Source organism: Falco biarmicus, chromosome 1, assembly GCF_023638135.1.
Source record: "Falco biarmicus isolate bFalBia1 chromosome 1, bFalBia1.pri, whole genome shotgun sequence".
In the NCBI taxonomy this organism is placed as follows: domain Eukaryota; kingdom Metazoa; phylum Chordata; class Aves; order Falconiformes; family Falconidae; genus Falco; species Falco biarmicus.
The window spans coordinates 102,749,360-102,772,525 of NC_079288.1; the positions used below are offsets into that span (position 1 = coordinate 102,749,360).

The 23,166-nt window shown below is 46.6% G+C and overlaps 1 protein-coding gene across 10 annotated transcripts in view; it reads right to left on the reverse strand.

The window, feature by feature from the left end:
* Window positions 1-23,166, reverse strand: part of SLC4A4 (solute carrier family 4 member 4) — a 237,630-nt gene that overhangs the window by 50,272 nt on the left and 164,192 nt on the right. For all 10 annotated transcript variants that reach the window (XM_056354481.1, XM_056354489.1, XM_056354473.1 and 7 more), the window contains one exon: window positions 6,947-7,104. In XM_056354481.1, coding sequence (XP_056210456.1) covers window positions 6,947-7,104 — 158 coding nt within the window. The remainder of the gene's footprint in view (window positions 1-6,946; window positions 7,105-23,166) is intronic.

Here is a 23,166-nt window from a genome sequence, read left to right on the forward strand (position 1 = left end):
GCACTGAGTCAGGGAACAGGACTTCAGGTATGGACAAGGATGGGAAGTCTTAGGAAACATGGCAGGATGGCAGGGAGAGCTGGGGTTATTGCCATGGTGGAGGGAAAGGACATGGCACATACTTTTGGGAAACCAGGTTTCAGTGGTTCCAGCACCGATGGAAAAATCTTCTACAGCCAGGGATGGCCCCACTCCTTTACCTGCAGCATCACCCAGAGAAAAGGGGTCCTTGGAGTACAGCTCTTCCGTCTGCGCTCTCCATCCCCAAAGGGAGAAGCTGATGTGGGACCAAGTTAAAGCATGGATGATCAGATTCCTCTGGGCCACAGAGAGACCTTCTTCATTACATGACAGCCTTCAACATGTCAACTACACATTTTCTCAAAAGCTGCTGATAAAATGTGGAACACAACAGGGTTGAGAGGTTGTTACACCTCACCAGAAGTACTTCTCCCCTTACAAGCACTGTATTATTTTAGCTTCCCAAATGAAAATGTTGTGAGGTACTAAGTCAAATCTCTTATGAGTTATATTGTATCCAAATAAGTACTTGTCTATTTTAAAAAAATCTAGTCCTATAAAAAAAAAAAAAAGGCATCAGGTTAGTAGGACAGGATCCATAAATACATATTAATTGGCATTACTAACAGTAACACTTCCAAATCAAGTTCTTCATAAGGCTTTCAAGTGTTTTACTTCAGGTTCACACAGAGGTCACTAAGGCATACACGCCTAGGTCATGTCCTCTGCTCTCCTCCTACCTCCTGAAGTTGCCTTGTGTTTCACGAGTTATTGTAAAACAACATTAAAGACAAGCTGTTCCACAGCCAATTCTTTCAAAACTCTAGGATGCAAATTAACCAAATATATTAATTTTTTTAAAAAAGTTTGTAACTTCCGAAGTTGCTGCTCAGTATTCTCCTGATTTTTCAGGGGAACGAGACATTTTCATAACCATCTTCTGAAATAATTCCATCAGCTGGCTCTCTTCAAATGCATAACAGAAGTACCTGAACGCTCATGAATTTACTAAAATGTTCTTGAAAACAAGCTGTTTGTGTCGCTTCCTAAATGCTTTGCCTTGGTTCAGCTCAGAATTGCCTTCAGCACATAGAACAAGACCTTTTAAAAGGCCAAATATTAAGAACACAAAAACATGAATGCATTTTATTGGTTTGGACTAGATTACATTTGCATGCATTTAACATCAATTAGTTATGAATACTTCCAGCTAGGAAAGCCCTCGCTTCTAGCTGTGACCCACTCCTCTTCTTCACCTGCCCGGTTGAAAGCGAGCACAGAATTCCTCTCTGCTGCACACAACATGTGCCAAGTTACCATGCCCATTTCTGACACTTCACATCGCTAAGGATACTTCAGTGCAGAGTGTGAGGTTTCACCTCGTATCACTTAGCTCCAAGTTCCTCTGAAGTAGTGGCAAAATTCAGTGTTTCTACCAAATGCTCTGGGAAACAGCTTACAGGCAGAGCTGACAGCCCTTGTGCCCAGGATACCTCCTCTTGCACTTTATATGACAGCACAGTCAAAGCACTCCAAATCCTTTGCTTCCAAGCCAATAACGAGCCAGAAACTCAGTAATTTATTATTCTGCTTCACCTAAAGCACTAGCCCTCCTGCCATTTCTGCACACTTTACCCTTCTTAAGCAGATGATGGCCACTGACTACATACACTTCACCTTTTAACCAGATGGACTATGTCACCAGACCCAACAAGAATAAATTCTTTCTCACAGATGAGCAATTCCAATTCAAAATGGACAAAGATGCTCTGGCCAGCACATTGTAAACCCAGCTGATACACCTAGAAGACCTGAACGTAGCACTGCAGCAATACTCCGTACAAGCCCAGAAACTTGGGGTTATGGACCTAATAACCTGCCATGAGCAAACACAACCCTCCTGGACCTTGGTGGGAAGTGACACCAGAGACTACGGGGAAGAATTTCCATCTAGTTTGCCCAAGGAGGCTACAAAGCTCTACTTGATGTGCTTCTAAGAAATGTGGCTAGAAATCGCCACAAAATCACATGAAGAACACACCAAGGAGGTGGGGAGTGAACAGAACACAGGCTCCAAAGTCAGCGCAGCACTAATATTTAGCCATCCACTGGGGACATCCTGCAAGAAATCTGTAATGTCTGTGACTAAAAAGTTCCCCTACAAGGGTTCTGGTGAAAACTGGCACAGGACCAAGCCTCACCATGGCCTCTTTGCAAGCTGACCATCAGTGCAGGAGACAAAGTTGTCCTGGCTCCCACTCCCACCCCCCACCCCACCTCGAAATAAACAAAAACAAAACCAAAAAAAGAGCAACTAAAAAAAGATCCCAGTTCAGCCTACTCATCCATGCCTATCTCTCAAATCTGGAGTAAGGGCAGCAGCTCCATAAGGGTTAAAGGCACCTACACAAAGCGAACTCAGTAAGGTCCTGCAGAAAATATTTTCATTTTTGAGAGGGCTGGAGGAATGCAGTCCTCCTGTTGCAGGACATCATGTGAGATGCCTGTCAATAAAGATACATGTTGATGGACTTGAAGGCTGAAGGAACAACCTCTTAATGAACTTTTCCAGTAGAATCTGTGGCTGAAAGGAGAACAACTTGAGATTGTAGTAATGAAAGGAGATGGGGAAGTGTTTGGTCCATCCTTCCACTTCACCCAGGTGATCCTTCAAGTTTCGGGCAACGTACCACCATTGCAGGCTTCTCACACGGTGTCCAACACACGAATGCAGACAAAGGCAGTCCTTTGCTGCCAGAGCATCAATTTCAAAGAGCTAATCCTTCTGCTGGAAGGGCTGTTAAAGGACACAGCCCTGACACCATTTCAAATGCTGTAATTAACAAACAAGACACAGATTTCACCCTCACCTATGAAGAAGAAAGGATGCCTCTGCACTTGAAAGCTTAAGTTAGGAAGGAAGGGGGGAGATGCTGACTCCTGGTTCTGCCACGTGCTTCCCAAGTGACCTTTGGGCAAGTTACTTCATTTCATTTGAGACTTGTAGGCACAGGCAATTTCCCAGCACTACATATTAGACTGTGCAAGTCTGTACAGCTTATCTCCAAAAGAAATCTTTCCCTTGCTCATTCTTCATCTTTTTTCCCCCATCAACATTACATTAATGCAGCAGACCTGAACACGCGATTGCACATTTCTTTTATGAAAATAAAAAGGTACACTTATTGCTTTGTCCAGAGGAGAAGCAGCCATACCCAAGCCATGGTGCAAGCACAGTAGCTGAGGGCTTGCCAATATGAGGAGCTCATGGCACTGTGGAATTGAAATTCAACACAAGAAAACCAAAGTCCTTAAAGTTTTTTTTCAGTCTGATCAGTAAAAAGAAAACTCAACGCAGTGAAAGGCTGGGATTTCTCTATACCAATTTCAGAACCATGATTTTTCTTACTAGGGCTGTAAGAAAACACCCTGCTGAGAAACTTTTCCTGAAGAGAGCTCATCAGATCTTGCTGGGTTTTTTTTAAGTAAAAATTCACTTTTAAGTAAAGGAAATACTTAAAATACTTAGCAAGGAAGAGTGAAAGGAAAATAAATACATATTAGGCAATTTAAGTATCCAAAGAAGACTCACTTCTACATAAGTAATCTTATTTCTATAAAATGTCCAAAATGCTGTACCTTACAAGAAAAATCCAAGCCAAGGAATACGTGGAGGAAGAAAAAAAAATATCAGCAGAAACAAGTAACCTATTAACTGGAAGTCTGCAAGTATGTACACATTTGTCTGCCTTATGCACACAACAATCCTTTTTCTTTCTACAGCACTAGGTGAATGTTAAAAAACCACAACAGGGCAGGGACTATAGCTATCACGAGCCTTTCACCTCTGCAAGTGTCATATTTGCTTCTACATCCCAGGATTGTGGCCATGTCTTACACGTCCAACTAATGGATGCAGGTGACACACTTATTCTCAGCTAGCTGCAGGAAATCTGTCACTGCCCTCTCCCTGCAAACCCCACCTGATTAGTGCTTTGAAAAGCAAAACATCAAGATGGCTTCATGCATTTCTGCAAGCTGTGTGACACCATGTTTCGGCTGGGAATGCCTTCTCCCTTCTCCCAGCTCCTTGGAAGGGCTTTCCCCATCCCTCTGCCCCTGATCCAACAAGCACTGCAACCATCACCTCTTTAAGGCAAGGCATCTGGCTGGCTCCTGGGATGTATTTGGTGTATCTGTGGTTGCTAAAGAGCAGGAGATTTTTATCTAACACAGCACACACCAGAAACATGACCTGGATTGCTGTGCGAAGGCACCTCCAGCAGGACGTGTCACTACAGGAATAGATGGCCACGCAGAGGCCACCTCCCCTCTGTGTTACAAACCAGCACGCCCACAACCCTGTGTTCACTGGAACAGGCTGCCCAGGGAGGTGGTGGAGTCACCATCCCTGGAGGTGTTTAAAAAACACATATATGTGGCGCTTAGGCACGTGGTTTAGTGATGGACTTGGCAGTGCTGGGTTAACGGTTGGGCTTGATGATCTTAAAAGTTTTTTCCAACCTAAATGATTCTGTGAAACCTGGGTGTTTAACCCCCTGCCTGCTCCACACAGAAACAACGTGCTACTTTCTAAAGAGAGAGACAGATGCAGGTCATGCCATGGTGACTTGATAGACCTGGTAACCATAAACCTGCAGCAACCCACAGCGCTGAAGCATTAGCTTGTGTTCATTTCAAAACCCCAGGTGGTTTTGCACTGCCTAGTTTTGATGGCATGGTTTTGACAATTTTACCAGGAACTTGGTAATTTAACAAAATAAAAGAAGCCCCAAGGGAGAGGTGCTGGGGGGAGCAAGTCAAAGGCTCCAGCTCCAGCATCTTCTGGAGTCTGTGGGCTGTGAAGTGCATGTCCACAGCAGGAACGCATGCTGCATGAGATGGCTGAGAGTCAGCGCAGACCGAGGAGACGCTCCCTCATAGCTCGTCTGGGCCCTGATGGGATTTCCTTGATTGAATTTCACAGGATGCAGCCTCTGCAAATGGCTCTTCATTACTCACAAAAGCCATCTAATGAGCCTCCCTGCTTTGATTAGGGTAGCATTTGGTTTGGTGGACAGCAAATGGATAATAGTATTTCCTGGAAAAATTGTTGGCATGGAAGAACATATTGTCTTGATTAATGCTACTGAGTAATGAGGTCGTTCAGCAATCCTAGATCTAACTTCCTGGCTCCCACTACTAAAACAAACAATACCTAATTTTACATCTGCTGAAAAGCATTTGGAGACATGTTTAAAAAAAAAGAGTAAGTGGATTAAACTTCAACACTGAAATACTGACGTATACAGAGCTCAGGAATGCTGGGGAATGAAGAATAACCTTTTATAAAATAAAGCCCCTTTCATGTCCCTATACTCCAGAATAATCCCTACCCTCAAAACCGTCCATACTACCAGAATATCCAGTGCCTGCAAACAGTTGTCGATGTGGTTATTGTAGGGAGCTGCTTAATGAAACTATAAGAAATACAAACACTGCTGCGTTACTAGAAGGCAATTAAACAAGTAGCAAAACTAGATCATCTTTTCCCTTTGTTTTGTACATGGAAATAAAGCCCAGGTTATAACAACCATGTAACTTTTATTCCATACAATGGCTGTGATCCATTCCAGTATCAGTAATGCACTAGCCATGTGCTTTTGTCATGGTACTACATCTCTTCCTACAAAATATTACTTAATGTAGCCTCAAACCCTCTAGACATTATTCAAATCACACCTTTCACTCTGTATCGAAAGCCCTTGAAACCGTTCACATAAAACACCTATTTGCATATTAGCGATGTGAAAGGTGCAACCTGAACTCCATAATCGCAAACAAAATGCCAAGTAAACCCTTTGTAAGCTGATACTAAAAGCATGCCAGAGCCCAGGTGCGCAGCAGCGCCGAGGAACAAGGTGGTGCCGAGCCCAGTGTGGAGCTGAAAGGGGACACTGCAAACCAACCTCCCACCCTTCTCACTGAAACTCTGCCCTGCTCCGTTCTTTGTGCACCTCATTGCCTTTTAACACAAATCATTTTTACAGTTCTTACCTCAGTGAGGGATTGGTGTGTACTACTACATCGTGCTCACATACAGCAGTTCCGTACGCCTATCCTGACGCGCATGTCCTGGACATCTATCCCGATCATTTTTCTCTACTATGTCACATGATAAACAAGATGCAATTGTACAACTAAGGGTGATATTGCTAAGAATTCAAGCAGGACTTCAGCTTTGCTGTTCTGGTAGATATATACACTCACTGTACAGACCGTTACGCGTATTCAAGCAGTGAATTCCAATATTTAAGAACATGAGATATATTCATATTTGTGAGACTCAAGATTAATCTGCAACATGATCCACAATAAATAAAATATTGATACGACGTTTTTCTCTTAATCATTATGCACTACAAAGCGATACATAGTGTGACCACCCTGAAATAACTGTATGCCTCGGTTTATCTGACTTTTTGTTTGCCCCAGTAGGGCCAGAATTACGTCGTTCATCTGGTGTGAGTATAAGAGGAAAAATACGTACTGCAAAAACGTGCACAGGGAATCTGAGCTATGTACAGTGTGTGTTGGTGGCGGGGGGGTGGAATCATAAGGGGCAGGAAAAAAGCCCCAACAGTTAAATTTCATACCAGCAGTGCCCTTTACTGCTAAGCTATTAAGTTAGTGCTTGTGTTTGTTCATTTTGCAGCTCATATCTTACAACCAAATTCAAGACCTGAAAATTATTAAGCGGCTACAGTGAGTTTTGTTATTTTAAACCAATAATCCTGACCATTAGGCATGTCATGTGATGGAAAGCAACAGAGAATGTCTTCTTCTGGCCCGGTGGTTTTAGTTTAAAAGGTGGAAGTGCAGTTTCCAGCTCCTGCTCCCCTGCCTGGGGGCTGAGTTCTCTTACCGGGTGGGCACGGGGACTTCGGTCAGGGCGCCCAACATGACCGCCTGCTGCAGCCGAACGAAAGCAATGAAAGGACTCTCCAGGAAGTCCACCTCCCCAACCAGCACGTTGGAGGCCTCAGCATCACGGGGCAATTTCTTCATGAATTTATTCTTCAGCTGCATCAGTGAAAGAGGAGAGAAAAGAAAACTGAATTTTGTTAGGCACACAAACAGGAACGCGCGATAGTATTTACCCGGTTTTCACCCATGTTTCCTCCTTGGCCAGAATCTATCTTTGGTCAATGTGTATCATCCCCACAGAGTCTACAGAGATACAAATGCTAAGAAGATCAGCCCCAGAAGCACAATGTTGACAGTGGTGCTTGGAGCCAAGATGATGCTGAGAAGATTATGCCCCTTGGAACAGCTGTTGCTGTTCACAGACCTGAGATGGTGTCATTTGGGGGGGAAAAAGGTATGCAGCACTGAGGAAGATGGGCAGATGTGGGCATGGTGCCAGGAAAAAGTACCGCAGCACCTCGCTGCCCAGCCACCTGCTTGACAGGGACAGGCAGGCACTTTTTATGCATGGAAGTGCAACTCCAGGTTCTGCAGTTGCTGCTACAGAAACGACTGGCCTGAGGAAAACTGACCCAGGAAGGATGGACGCCAGGAGCTGGGCACCTGCATTTCACTGTGTACATGTCTCTTCCAGTTCTAAGAGAAAGACTTAGCACAGGCTTTGAGGAGCATGTTTCCTAGCCTGTAGCATCTGCTTTCATCTAAAATTTGCTTGAGGTTGTCCAAAGCTGTTGATCCTGTTGCCCGTGCAGGCCAGTGCATGAGGAGTCACCGGGCAAAAGTTGCAGGAGTGCTGGTTTTGAAACTCTGCTAACGGTCTCATTAATTGCCTAGGTGAGAGACTGGCTCATTACAGCTTCCCACCACGACTGCCCAAGCCCTCAGCCCTCCCACAGGCTGCTGCCCTCAGAGCACACAGCAAGGCACAGCCAAAGCGGGACAGAGGAACGTGTGCCACCATCAGAGACCTTTTGTCCAGGAGAAAGTCCCTTCTCAATCCCTTCTACAGAATGATGCTGGATGGCTACGACATCCCTCACCTCCCAAACATCTGAAGGAAGAGAAAGCCTTGGGAAGAAGTGATGTGAGAAGGCGCATCCATGAGGACAAGAGAAATCACAGAGGGTTTTCAAGGAAAATAAAAGCACCAGGTATGGGAGTGGGGAGTAGGGGAAGATGAGGAAGTCCATGGTTGTGAGCAGGACACCTGGCCTCTGCATGGGTCCTGCACCAGGGAGGGCTGGGTGGCATAGGGAAGCCCCTCCAGATGCTCATGATGGTGGCTCTGCGTTAACTGTTCACTGATGAGGACACTCAGTCCCCTTTTCTAGATGGCATGCTGTGGGGGTTCCCCCAACCACCTCCAAGAGACACGAAATCCCTCCTCTGCCCAGACCACCAACACAAGACTCATCAAAACAACCCTCACCACACCATGGGAAACTTCCATCTCATGACCAGTCTGTTCTCTGGTTTTCCTGAGAGGCATGTTTGAAAGCAAGGAAAGAGCAAACATTTAGAAATTTGCTAATGTTTTAAAACAGGGGTTTGGGGGAAAACATCTTGGCTAAGACACAATTTGGAGGCAACGCACTGTCACGGCAGCAGCAAGGCCCTGTGTGCCGCATGGATAAAAGTATGAAGATATCCATCTCTTCTGTTGAAGAGGTAGAAAGACCACCTGGGAAAAGGAACCAAGGCAGCTGGCAGGCTTGCTCCAATCAGCTGTTTAATCCCCAAAAGGGTCCGGTTACCCTTTCTAAAGGATGGTGAGGGAGTGTATTGAATACAAGATCAAAATCATTGTCGGAAAAGGACAGATTCTTCTGAAGGGCACCCAGGTAAACAGAGATGACAGTGTATGAAGAACACACACATTTCAGCAGGTATTTTGTAGTAAAAGAAATGCAACTAAGGCACCAAAATTTCCTTCTGATCACTCTAGTAACCTGATTTTCTGACTCACCGAGGTTATTTCAACACATCCTTCCTGTGATGCCCTTCTAGCCTTATTCCTTCTTTGTACTTTTATGTTCTTTGACTGCTCCCTTCTCCTCAGTAACATAAGCCTGAGTTGTTACCTGAGCTTTTCTGGTGGTGGTGGTGCTTTTTCTAGTGTTCCTTCACTCTCTTTCTACATCTTTGCCTTTTTTTTCATTGACAGTGACAACAGCTGTGCCAGAAACATGACAAAGGGAGCCGGTGAAGCTGTCATGAGCATACACCAGTGCCGTTGCACTGCTCATCTTCAAGCTTTCTCATACCTAAGATCTAGATTTTAGTCTATCTGAAAACCAACACAACTTGACTTTTTTGTTTTAAAACAAAGGTTGTATCTCAAAGCAAAACAATGCAGTTATTTACTATATTGTATCATATTAAAAAATTAAGTATTCAGCAGGATTTCCTATCAATTTTTGCTGCCTGATGAATAAGAAAAGCACATGGGAATATCCCTATTCTTCACCATATTTGGAGTTTTGACTCTTCATTCGTGGCAAGCCCACTGTTAGCTGTGGCTTTAACCATGGTGTATCATGGCCTCTCCTGCCTTCTCCAGCACCCCTACACCCAACTGCCATGTGTTGCAGTCGACACAGCATCACCTCAGGCAGCCTGTCACTGCAGGGTGGAAACAAGCTCTGTGCACTGGATCTAGGGACAGCTACCCCAGTGCCTGCACCGGGATACGCAGGGAGCCACGTTCTGACTTGGCAAGGGAGATGGCACAGAGGAAGACATTCCGCTCCCAACACCTTGGGTCCTTCTGGGGGCTGTCTGCGCACTGCATAAGCTATGGGAGCCTCAAGTCTGGGAGCAGCAATGGAGGAGCCAACGTAAGGTGAATCCACCAGCCAGGAAAGCATCATTGGGATGTCAGTCACAATAGAAGCAGCACTTCTAGGAACGCAGCAAAGCATCTGTTACTGAACACTGGGCTCAAAACTGCAGGAAAGCAAGATAAGAAGACAACCTATACAGCTGTATTTATTAATTTCCAGCAATCCTTCCCAAGGCATCCAGATGGTATCCGAGGTCCCATACCATGCTCACCGCCACTAAACCAGAGTGCCAGAAGAAACGTACTGACCAGCATCATTCCCATCAGCCAGTGTGACTTTCATTTATATGTCTCCTCCCAAAGCACAGCTACAGCTTCACGCTAAAAATAGTTCCTTACAGCCCGAAGGTTGTTCCTCTCCTCTCTGCATCTGCTGCTGTAGCTGTACCACAGTGAACATGGGCAGGCTCAAGGGGCTCTGCGACAAGAGGCAGCTCTGGGGAGACCTCAGAGGGGCTTTCCAGTACCTAAGAGGCCTTGTAAGGTGGGGACAGACTTTTTACAAGAGCCTGTAGCAACAGGACAAGGGAGAATGGTTTTAAATTAAAAGAGGGTAAATTTAGATTCAATATCAGGAAGAAGTTCTTCACCATGAGGACAGTGAGGCACCGGCACAGGCTGCCCAGAGCAGCTGTGGATGCCCCATCCCTGGCAGTGCTCAAGTCCAGGCTGGACGGGGCTGGGAGCAGCCTGGGCTGGTGGGAGGTGTCCCTGCCCGTGGCAGGGGGTGGGAACTGGAGGGTCTTCAAGGTCCCTTCCAGCCCAACCATTCCGTGATGCTATGATTCTATAAATACGCATCCTTTAGCTGACAAAATATGAACCAAGTTTAACTATGTAGAAATGTCATTGATTGCTTCTGATTTGATAACGGGAGAACACTGCAGGAGCTGAGTTTTAAAAAACAGCCTCTCCTGCCTCTTTTCTGGTACCTTCCTGGCACTGGAAATCTCTTCAGGCTGGCAGAGGACTGCCTTTCTGCTAGGTTGTTATCACGGCACGGCAGGGCGATGCGAGCAGCACTGCTCGTACCCCTAGCCCTCTCTGCAGCACCGGCCAAGCTCCTGCAGCCTTGGCCACTCTGGTGGGGGCATCTTTGCCCTCACCTCATACGCACCCCTCTGTGCAGCTTAGCACTCAGGCTGCATCCTCGCAGCCAGGGAGGGATTGCTGAGTGTCCTCAGATCCGAGACGGCTTTGTTTTTAACTTCAGCAGTGGCAGAATTAATTTGAAGTTGAAGGCTTTTGAAAAATCCTGCCCTTAGTTGGCTCCCACCCCCTACCTCTCACCCTGAATGATCTTTGGAGATGCTCTGTGTTGCTCTGGCTAAGGGTGAATGGTGAGGGAGGATGTACTGCCAGAAACATCAGCAGGGGGTAACGCTAAACTGGGCTACAAATCCGTAATGAGCTTTGCCAGGCAACTCAAGGAAGTAGAAAATCAGAAAAAAAAAAACTCATGAAAAGGCATGACTTGATTCAGCAGGAAGAAAACTGCTGGAACAATCCTACTCTTGCACACTTCAGTCAGGATTACCACCAGAGAAAATATTAAATAAGCATCAAGGAACTCTGTGGAGGAAGCCTGGAAAAGTGCAACCAGTTCTTCCACAATAGTGCTATGGAGGAAACTGGAAATAAAAAAATAACGGGAAGGCAGCAAATCCACAATAAACGGTCAACTTTGCTGAACAGGTTGGTCACGTGCTTGTGCATCTTGCAGAACAAGCACAGTGTTGGCTCATACCCAGGTGCCTTTCTGAACTAGAACCAACAAGCAGGAGCTCAGGCAGCTGACCAGCTCCTGAGGCCGAGAGGACCGGCCCTTTTCCCCCCTCTGCCTCCCCTCTGCCCAGCACATCAAAACAGCATGACTAATTTTGAAAAGCTATCATTATCGTGGATTTTTTGCTCCAAATGACTTTTGCGGCACCACTTTCTTAAATCATTTATCAGACAGGTGATGGGAAGGGTGCAATCAGCACTTACAGTCCATTTTGAACCATTCCCCGAAGGAGCTTCAGAAAGATTGGAGCCCTCAGCAGCACCTCAGCAGGGAGGGAGGGAGGCCAAGCAGCTGGAAGCACTATACTCCCTTTCCCTGCACTCTGCTAAATAGAGCATCATTCCAACCCGACCACTAATGTTACGTTAGAGGGCACAGATCTCCAACACTCTACTGGCAAACAGGCATGGCAACCTGAAAATTGCAATTTCCCTAAATGTATTTTAACACTCTGTTATCATCAGCATCACTTAAGATTTATTGGAAATGAAAGCAATTCCCAAGTATGCAGGGCTCTCACTGCATCTGTTCCTTTGCTCTCGGGCATGTTACTGTGCTGCAGACCTGTCTGCCTTGCCGTCTCACAGATGCTGCCGCCTCTGCAGAGGAGACTGCTGTGCAGCCTGTGGAGCAGCTCCCAACCGCTGCAGTTTCCAGCCTGAAATGCAGGTGTAAAGGAAAATCAAGAGGCCAGCTCACAGCCCTGGGAAGCAGCAAGGAGTGACTGCAGCTGCCAGGGCCAAGCAAGCGCCCAGGTTAGTTACGTGCCCCTATCCTGGCAAGATATTGAAAAGCAATTTAAGGGACCAAGCCAGGCTGATTTTCCTAAATCACTCAGCAACAACTTTGTTTTTAAAGGATGGGAAGCTTCTTCCTCTCTTTTGGGAGCACCTAGCACAACCAACAGCAAAGCTGCCCAATAACCAAGAGCAAGAGACGATGAAAAGGAGCACTTGGCTGAACAAACGCATGGCTCCTGCCCGTGATCCTGGCACACCCTGCCAAGCAGTTTGCAGGCTTGTCCAAGGCAAGAGAACACCCAAGGCAAGTGAAAACTCCACTAAATGAGTCATTAGCTGAAGCATCAGAAACACAAAGCTAACCAAAAATCCATGATACAGCACTAAAATTAGAGAAGCCCTTTAGCTAGTCACATTACTGTAATGTTGCTCCAGCCATTGCAGAACAGCCTGCAAGGAACATGTTGGCACGGATCTTTGGAAGAATCCGTTTGCCCTTACGTGTCATAGTCATATTTGATCACCCATAGCCTAAGGAAGAGTTACCAAACAAAAAACTCCAGCTGTGTGAGCTGGAGTTCAAGTGAAACACACCACCTATTTGGGAACAGCCTCCTTTGACACTGAGGTTACAAGCCTACAAAAGGTGAAATCACTTGCCCTTTGGGGACCTAGTTCTGCAGCGTGCCATACGGCAGCAGCAACTACCGTGCCTCTGCACAGGACATCGCGGCGCACCGAGCCCCATGCTCAGTGCCTGCTGACTTGGGCTACTCGCTCGACGTGCACTGCTTGGACTTACATGCCAGGTTGCATGGGGAGAGTCATCTCGATCAATGGAGATGGGATACAGCTAGCCCATTTGCATGCCATCTTATCCTTATTTTACACAACTTAAAGCTTTCGCAGCTACGCCCTGTTTGAAAAATCAGCCCTAAGTGAAAGGAGGGCTGGGACAAAAGAAAACCTGTCAGAGATGTGGGAGGCTGTGACTGGGTTGAGCTTTTCGGCTATGGGCAAAGCAGCTGCCTCTGTGGGATATCCCTGCTGTCCTCACCTAATAGTGTCTGCTGAGTTTGCAGCAGGGAAGCCCTCACATGCTTAAAGCAAAAGGAAAAATCAAAGCAAAATGTTACTCAGGTCTAAAGCCGTTACATAGATACAGGAGACAACTAATAAACCTTGTCGTCTCACCCTTACAATAACATTAATAAAACAAAATCAGAATGAAAGGGCCATCCACTGACTTCACCAAGGGAAGCTATGAACAGGTACTAAAACTTCATAACCCACCTTCCTCCAGCCACGCAGGATCCTGTGCAGACAGGCTGAGAGCTGGGGTTGTCAGCCTGGAGAAGAGGCGGCTCCAGGGGAACTTACGGCGGCCTTCCAGTGCCTAAAGGGGCCGTCAGGAAAGCTGGAGAGGGGCTTTTTACAGGGGCCTGTAGTGATAGGACAAGAGGGAATGGCTTTAAGCTGTGAGAGGGGAGATTTACATCATATGAGAAAGAAGTTCTTCACCGTGAGGACGGCGAGGCGCTGGCCCAGGCTGCCCGGAGCAGCTGTGGGTGCCCCATCCCTGGCAGTGCTCAAGGCCAGGCTGGACGGGGCTGGGAGCAGCCTGGGCTGGTGGGAGGTGTCCCTGCCTGTGGCAGGGGGGAAACTAGAGGGTCTCAAAGGTCCTTTCCAACCCAAACCACTCTGTGATTCTATGATACTCAGTGCCAGCTTGAATTCCCCCTCCCATTAGCAGCATTTAGTTGCTAGCATCAGTGGAACTGAGCAATCAAAGCAAACACCACTGGCGTGAGACATCGATAACACTATCTAGCTGGCAAATATCTAAAATACAGCCAGGAAGGCCGTTTTTGGCAGTCCTGCTCTGGGAAAGCGACGCTACCAGGGCTACCTCATCCAGCGAGGAAGATGTTCCACCCCTCTTCTTCTTTATGCCCTTCATCATTGCACAAATCTCCCTACTCTTCCCCAAGCCACACTTTTCCAAGCTGAAGACCCCTAGATTATATTGAGCATCTCCAACAGACTCCATTACAGTTTGCTCCTTTCGGCTCTGCTGCATTTCTTTCTGTCATTTCTAAGTTCACTATATTCGACAACCTCCAGCACTACAGTATTAAAAACAGCCAGGGCTTGATGCGGGGATGACGAGGAGAGGAGGAATCCATATGAAGGGTTGGATATGATTTTTTGGCTCCTCCTACTTAGCTCACCGTGCAGCAAAACTCAAACCCACTAAATGCATCTCTTAAACACTGACCATACAGATTAACCATCACAAACCTAACCGCATATGTGGTGCTTTGTGTAACTAAAGGAAGGTTTAACGGTCCCTGATCACAGGAAACAGGATCCAGTTCCCCAAATTCCTGTTACATGAAAGCCAAGCGCAACATGGGGGGACCTTAGGGGAAGTGGGACAGGGCTTGGAGCAACCGGGTCTCGCGGCAGGTGTCCCTGCTGCACTAGATGGTCTTGAAGGTTCCTTCCAACCCAAACCATTCTGTGATTCTGTGATCTTGAAGGTTCCTTCCAACCCAAACCATTCTGTGATTCTGTGATCTTGAAAGTCCCTTCTAACCCAAACCATTCTGTGATTCCATGATCTTCCAACCTGGCAGGTGGCACGCAGCTGCCCGAGAGCACGAACAAAGGCTCAGGGGAAAGAAACCCCTCCACAGATACGAGGCAGGGGGGAAAGAAGAGGTGACGGCTGCATTATTTAACAAAAGCCTTTTTTAAAAATTCACTCTACCTTCTGTTTACTCTGCACGGGGTTATGTGTGCTCACCTCATCACAGCGTCATGTTTCATCAGGGGGTTCCCACACTTGAGCGCAGACACACAGAGCTTTTGTACTCAAGCAAGGTTAATTCCCCCAGGAATTTGAACCTGCCTCTGTCTCTCTGTTTTTCTGTATCTGCTCACATATACGTTTAAGATTACCTCCCCATAAATTATCTCATGAATGTGTACCTCAGGGGACACCTCCAGTGCTCTGGGCTTTGTCTGCGTACAGAACTCCATTCCCCAGGAATGCTTTAGAGGTGCGCTGCTGATACACTGCGGGGAGAACCCACGCAAGCAAAACTGCTCTCTGCATCAAGAAAAAAGACCAAAGTAAATGAAATTCCATGTAACTAAACTTCCTAGAAACTTTTCCTTTCCTTCAGAAAGATGGCAGTGATCTGTGCTGGAAGACAGTCGGTTCCATTGGAGCTCCATGGAGTGAAAGTAGGTCATCCAGGCTGACAGACCTAAAAATTAGGAATATCTGCTGGTGACTGCAGAGATGGGGAGACGTTCAAACAGGAAAAGCAGCGAATCACTCCCACCATTAATCACTGGACTTCATTCCAAACAGTGGGATCCCATCGGTGCCCTTCCCGTCCATCGTTCCCCCGGGAAAGGCAGGAGGGTTTCTCTCAACAAGGCCAATTTCTTTTTTAGCTTTAGAGCTGGCTTTGGCACAGATGCCCTGTTGATATGGAAACACCGGTTTGAATAAACACTGCACACACCACAACAAATAACAAGGGTTTTGTGCCTCTCTCTGACTGACCATATTCATTCAGAGCTGGGTTTTGTCCTATATACAAGCCCTTTGAAAGCAAAGATAATGTCAAGTCAGGAAACTCCCCTTATATCAGCATATATTCATTTCCTATATGCTTTTGCATCAGCTCAGTAATAACAGCTCCCTGATAGAACAGATTTTTCTGTAAATGTCCCTTTTATTTTTACATCTTAAGCACTAAAGAAGTCCTAGCGATTCAGCCATTTGGAGCTGCCAAGGACATTTTAACAGAGTACGACCAAAGGATTTCCCACGGGAGGAGGGACAGAAGCGGGAACAGCAGCAGGAATGACCCCAGCTTCCTACAGCCCACTTGCACTACAGCCACAAAGGGGCTGACAGAGGCTGTACTTGACTCCTCTCAATCACTCTCATTCACAGATAAGGCTGAGAAAATAATGTCAAATATTTTCAGATTATTAAGGCTACATGAATCAAGAGCCAACGATCCCAGCTCTAACACCATAAATGACAAACTGTCCCCTGGGCACTGTGAAGAGGATTAAAGCCCTGTCGTCCCAAAAAGGTTGCTCAAACGGAGAAAGGATGCGGCTGCAGGCACGCTGTGGTTTGGGATGTCTTGCATGGGACCAGCAGAGTGAAACTCCAAGGTACGTTGCCAAAGGAGAGCTCAGCCCAAACACGGCTTAAACAATACCAAGTATAAGAAGGCCACTGATATTCCCACAGATTAATCATGTGGGGACGCTTTTATAAACATTCCCTTGAAGCACTTGTGACTCAGATACTGCAACTGCAAGCCAGTGCATGGCAGCGTAGTCTGAAACTGGCCGGAAAGATGAAAACCACACCAAAAAATCCTATCAATGTGCACTGGAAGTAAGAGAGAATGGAAAAGTAAGACTAGCGCTGGGCAGGCAGTGGTGGTACCTGCACCAGCAGAGGAATGGGTGGTGAAGAGCCAGGCGGTCGGGAGCACAAAGCCAGCTTTCCAGATGTAGGCATAACCCACATGTAGAAGTGCTGCCAGTGTAGCCACACCAGTCGGCTGCGTGGAACCCCCCCGACCTCCTGGTGTACACAGCTCATACTCAGCAAAAGGATCACTTCTCATCAGTATGGGTCAGCCAGCTCGGTGGCTCCAGCTGGTGCAGCCTGTGGGTCTGCCACGTGGACCTGCAGCATGGCATAATTGCCCTGACAACCCCTCTGACCTGCAGATGAGCCTTTGATAAAAAGAAAATCAGACTGGAGCGTGGGATGCCACCAGCAATAAAGCGTGAAGTACGGGGATGCCACGGCGCAGACCTTCACCTGATCCCCAGCAGAGCAAACCGCTGCCCACCACTTCTCTTCCATAGCCCTGTTCTGGGCACCCTCTTCAACAAAGGCAGTACTTGCAAGCTGGCTGGAGTTCAGATAAGAGCAATCCAAACTACCAAGCAGCCGAGACATATAAATATATCAGAAAAGCTTATGTGCAGTAAATATACAGAAGATGTATAACTTGGCTAAGGTGCACTTCAACCAGCAGAAGCATCCGATCTTTTCTAACTCTATGTGGTTGAACGATCTACATGCACAAACACGCGTACATTCCCTTCACCTTCCCCAGGTCTGCTGGATAGCCCACCAGAAGCACCTGCTTTTTCTAGACCCATCTCTGCTGTGGACCAGATTAGCATAAACCACAAGGTTGTCTTTTTTTAACTGTTCAAGAAGAAAACGAACTTTATCCCACAGCCAAAACCAGGACATCAAGAAACCTTTGTTGGGTCTTTCAGTTTGGAATCAGATGGTGTCAGAGAAAAAGTTGAGCAAACAGCTCGCCCTTCAAGAGCAGGAGGAATTCTCCTGCCACAAGAAGTCCTGGTCTTTCAGACACCGCTCTGGTACCACCGACGGATCTGGCAATAGAGAGCTCAGAGCCCAGGAGAGAGCAGGAAGCCCAGATGCTGATTTATTAATTGGAAAAAAGAAAAGAGAAATAAATCATCCAAAAGTGCCGCTGCTTCTGCTTGTCTATCTCACTGCAAATGACCAGTACATTAGCTGCAGCCAACGCCTCATAAAACAAGACAAATGAAGGCAAATCGCCTCTCCACACTGCTACCTCAGAACAGCGTTCTGCCAACAGAAACACAATGGAAGGGAACACCCCTCCTCTTCCCTAATTATCTTTAACAAACTGCCAAAACATTAAACAAGCCCAAAGCAAAAACATGATAAAACAGCAAAATCACAATTCGGTGGCCTTTACTGAAGCTATTTATCACCAGAGCGGTTTGAGCCAGGGCCTTGGCATCTTCTGCAAGATGCTCAGGACGTGGGAGAGGTCTCTTTTGCAATCTCAGTGTGACACGGCAGAAGGAATCAAGCCGTCATTCTCGCGGCAGAGAGGAGCCGCTTCACACAAAGTACCTGACTTCACTATTCATACATAATAAACCCTTGAATGACGCGCAGCTGTCTGGGTGCTCAGCACTGCTGGCAGATCAGAGAAGGGCAGCAGGAATGGATCACACGCCTTTTGTTCAGCTGCAGGGCAAGCTTCCCACACAGGCTGGAGGCTGGAAGGGAAGACATTCTTTGGAGCTCCCCTTCTTGTTTTTCAGTTGTCACACCTCCTGCAAGACAGCACGTTTATTGAGCAGTGAAATGCTGTCTTCCCCTCTTAACTTCTTCCCCCACAAACCTTCACCTCTTGTAGACACCATTAAATATCCCATTAGGGCTTTTTATCCCATGAGCTCAGTGGGGAACCTGGCAGGCGAAAAGCTTTGTTAAGGCTTTGGTGACCGCCAGCAGATCCCAATGCCCCAAAATAACAACAGAAGAGCAGACAGAGGCTGACCGTCTCTCCGTGAGCATACACATACTTTTGCTCAACCAGAAGTTGTGGCTTGCTGCTGCCTGCGGATGCTCTCTACAACCCATCCCATGCAGGCAAACACCGTACCGACAGCAGCACAGCCACTGCAGCAAAGCTTTGGCGCCTGCACGCTGTGTCACCACTGACGGTGACCAGCTTCTGTGCTATCCACATCAACAATAAACGACTGTCATATTAATTTCCCTTTCCAGACCGCCAGCTGTGACAACCAGGCTACCAAGAGCAGCCGCTATGTGCAGTCGAGGTCGCAGGCCGTGTGTTTTGTCTGTCGCCAGTGCATGAGATCCAAATCAATATTATTGATGCAACTTTTGCAATGAGTAATCTGCCATTAAAGATTTTCTGCAAAGTCTGCGTTTCGGTAATAGGTCTTTCTTCTTGTTTCATCTTTACAATCATTTGCTTTCCGTAAATTAAAGGGGAAAAAGAGTAACATGACATTTTTAATTTAGCAGACAACCCAACCTCACAAGTAACCCAGGACTTTATTACTTTCAGATTTTCATGTCATTTTATGATTTCATGTGGTCTTGTTCCAATGGCAAAATTATTTCACCCAGTCTCAAATACAAGAAATGAATGACACAAAGCCAACGAATGCATGCTAACTCCACCATCTTCCATGAAGCATTATCTAAAGATGGTAATCATCACGTGTCTGTAAACACTTCACATCAAGAGGAGAAAGGGAGAATAAACAAACAGACATTTAAGTTACGACAAGATTTGTTCGGGTTTTTTTAGTGAACCGCAGTACACTGACATTGTTTTCAGAGGACAAGACGACCAAAAAACTTAAGGCAATGATCTTAAAATTATCAAAGAACAAGCCAACCACATAGGTCTTATCCGTTGACTACCTCCAACCCCAGCTCCAAGCAGCGCTTGCCCCAGCCTGTGTGCGGCTGTCCCATCAGGCAGGGCAGGAAGTAGATCCAGATGAAAGTTATGTATAAAAAATATATATAAAAATATATAAATGCTATCACAAAACTATTACTGCTAGGGCAGGCCATATGTAGAGAGCAAGGCCAATGGAGAACCTTTTGGAAAATCCCCATCCTTGAGTACAGCTGTGTGTCCCTGCTCCTCCCTCACCTCCCAGCCAGCGAACCTTTCCCCCTTCCCCTCTAGCTGACGGCTCTTCACCCTGGCAGGGAGGGGACGGGCAGCGCTTTTTCGGCTGATCCTTTGGAAAGAACCTGAGCGTCCTCTGTCCTTTCCTGACTCCAGCCTTTTCCCAAGAGGGATCCCAAGTTCATTTTCTTTGTGAAAGAGCTTAACGGTTACCCAGTAAGAAGATTAACTCTTACAAGTGTATTAAGAAGGCAAAGAGTAAGAGAAAAACAAAACATGATCAAAGCAAATCCAAAGTAAGCATACAACCACCCCTTCTCTCAGAGTTGAGGAACCAACCTCACAACACTTAATACAGGTAAATCTGAGCTCTATGTATGATTTTAATAAAACCATTATCTCTTGTTATTACCACCCATGTCAGTGTGTCTTGGGACCACTGCAAATACTGTTCCTTGTGCTCAGTGCTGTCTGTCTTCTAACTCATCTTTGCAACCTGTGAGAAAGCCACCGAGCTGAACGGGCAGGATATCCAACCACGTTCAGCATCTGTGTAGCAAAGCAAAGCTCGGCTCCTCGCTATACAGAGGTTTCAACCACAGGGAAGCTGCGGGTTCTGGTCTTGCTTCTCTGGATAGCTCACTGTTCCTCTGTCCCTGCAGGAGGCAAATCCCACCACCAGCACCTCCACCGTGCATTCACCTTTGAGCCGCCACCTCCACCATGCACCCACCACTGTGCATCTTTCCTGATTCCTCTGCAAGGCAAGCCCTTGCAAACCTCAAAGACAGCATCCTCTGGGAGGATTCTCTGACAGACCTTCAGGGAAAAGCTAAGCATATCCAGCGCTTCCTAGTACACTCCACTGCCATGCCCTCAGCTAGATCCCAAGCCATTTGAACACCTCTCTGTCCTGCTGGGACAGAAGCACCCACCTCAGCTGGATGCTGCCACGGCACAGACGTATGGAAGCATAAATGCATCTGGTATGGAAGCATAAATGCATCTGTCCCAGCTTATGCCCCTTTACAGAGTTGTCTACGTTAGCAGGGCTTCTTCTGCAAGGCCACTGTCCAAGAGGCAACCAGCCCACCTGAAACCTGAACCAACTCTGCAATGTCAGCTCTCTGCAGGGACTGAAAAATAAGCTCAAGAGACCAGGCTCAACAACAAGCACCTCAAAGAAGTGCCTGTGTTGGGAGGGATCAATCTGGGCAAAAGGCCAGATTAGCTTTTTTTGAGGTCCTGGCTGCTTACTGCCCCTTAACTGGATTATCCAAAGAAACTCACCCCCAACCCGAGCCACTGAAAGCAGCCTGGTCCAGGTGACCATGCTCAAGCACTGCTGCCAGTGACAGGCCTGCTCCAGGAGGAGGAGAAGTGACCAAGCCTATCAGACAACATGCCAAAACCATGCCACGCTTCTGCATAGAGTGTTCCCTCCTCTTCTGACCTTCTCCAGGCTTGTTTTGCTGCCTCTAACCTCCAAGGCTATCCTTGTAAACCACCAGTGGTTGCAAACACAGAATGGAATGGAAAAATTCAGTACTCACTAGTGGTGAGGCAACTGCAGCATGCCAAGAGATCTGCTCCTCGTTTGGCTCCACAGAGAATGATCCCAAAGCATGAATTATCAGTCATACCACGGGAGGCACCAGTCTTCAACTTGGACCTTACAACATCAAGGGGAAAGGAGCAGGGAAGCCACAGGGGAATGCCACAGAGGAAAAAGTATGCGAGGGAACTGTTGCTAAGCAGAGACCAAGCATCTCTAGGATGGTGAAAGCTCAGTATCACTGAGGCCAGAGGATGGTAGCTGGGTAAGAGGACTTTCCCAGGTAGGCTGAAAGTACTGGAAGCTATGGCTGCTTCAAAACGTCACAGCTGCTTCCAGCTAGATGAGCGTACAGGGCAAGAGCTCTCCTAAGGCATGGCCCTGTGTTCCCTTCCACCCTGTCATGGGGGTGACAATCACAAAACCCACCCTGCCAACCTAAAAAACAGAGGTCTTGAGGTCGTACTGCAACTACAAAGCACTGGCCACTGGCACTGCTCCATGAAGAGAAAGATAGAGGCAGAAACAAAAAGAAATAAAAGGGTAAAATCTACTGAGGAGCACGTCACCATTTGAAGAGAGAGCATCCAGAACATCTACTTTAATTTTACTCAGGTGTCTTTCTGTCTAGTAAAAACCTACTGAAAAACAGACTGAAGGAGTATTCTGGCTACAATATCACCATACTATTAATTGCGCCATTCCAATTAGCATTATAGGTTGCAGAACTGGAAATTAAGGATGTAGGTAGGCAGGGAAGTTGCTGAAGGTATACAGAAGTTTGTTCAAAGCCTTTTTTCCTTGAAAACACAGGCAACACAACACTCGCCTTCATCTCTGCAAAACCAGCGAGCATAGGTCCCAGTCCTGCTCCAGACAACTGTTATAAACCAAGTGCAGCCCATTGCAGTTCTTAAACATACAAATCAATAAAAATCGCAATAGCCTCTTTCTCCAGCAGATGCATACCTCACTACATGGCCTCATTAACTGTCAAGCTTCCAGATGGGATACCAAAATTATGAAAGCCAGTCACTCTGCTGTCGAAGCACGAAAAGCTGTTCTCTTTCCAGCTCCTCTTGTTGTAACAGGATGCATTATTCCCTCGCCTCCTGTGTGGCATGCTAAGTTCTGCTCAGGAAAGTTGCCAGGCATCACCACAATTTCACAAACTTGATCAAGACAGGATCTGCAGTCGATCAGTAACGGAAATTGAGACCTAAGGTGGTTTCTCAAGCCAGCTTCAAAAGGTGGACAATACAAGGGTGCCATTGTGCAAAGTTCATCAGCAGGACACAGGCTAATTAACTAAGTGGTTTTTTGGAACTAGTTATTTTTCAAGTAATGGTTTTCACTACGAACAGTCAGGCTTTATCTACATTGAAAGTTAAAAACTTTGGAGGCACTTCCAAACTGGACTTATTAACAGATTTCACTATTAGCACGACAAAAACATCTATTTTTATACCCAATTTACACAAAAAGTCTATTATCTGTATGTGTCCAGAGACGTTTCAGCAGGAGAGGAAACTGCGACTCTTCGCACTACTGAGATCTACGAAGCCTGCTGCAATGTTCAGACTTGTTTTCTGCTAGTCTGTAAGACCCCAATTATAATGTGATTAAAAATATAAAACATAGCAGTCTGCCCAATGAAAAAAAGCTATTTTACAATACTACCCTCTCCCCAGGTGTGGCTGCGTACATGA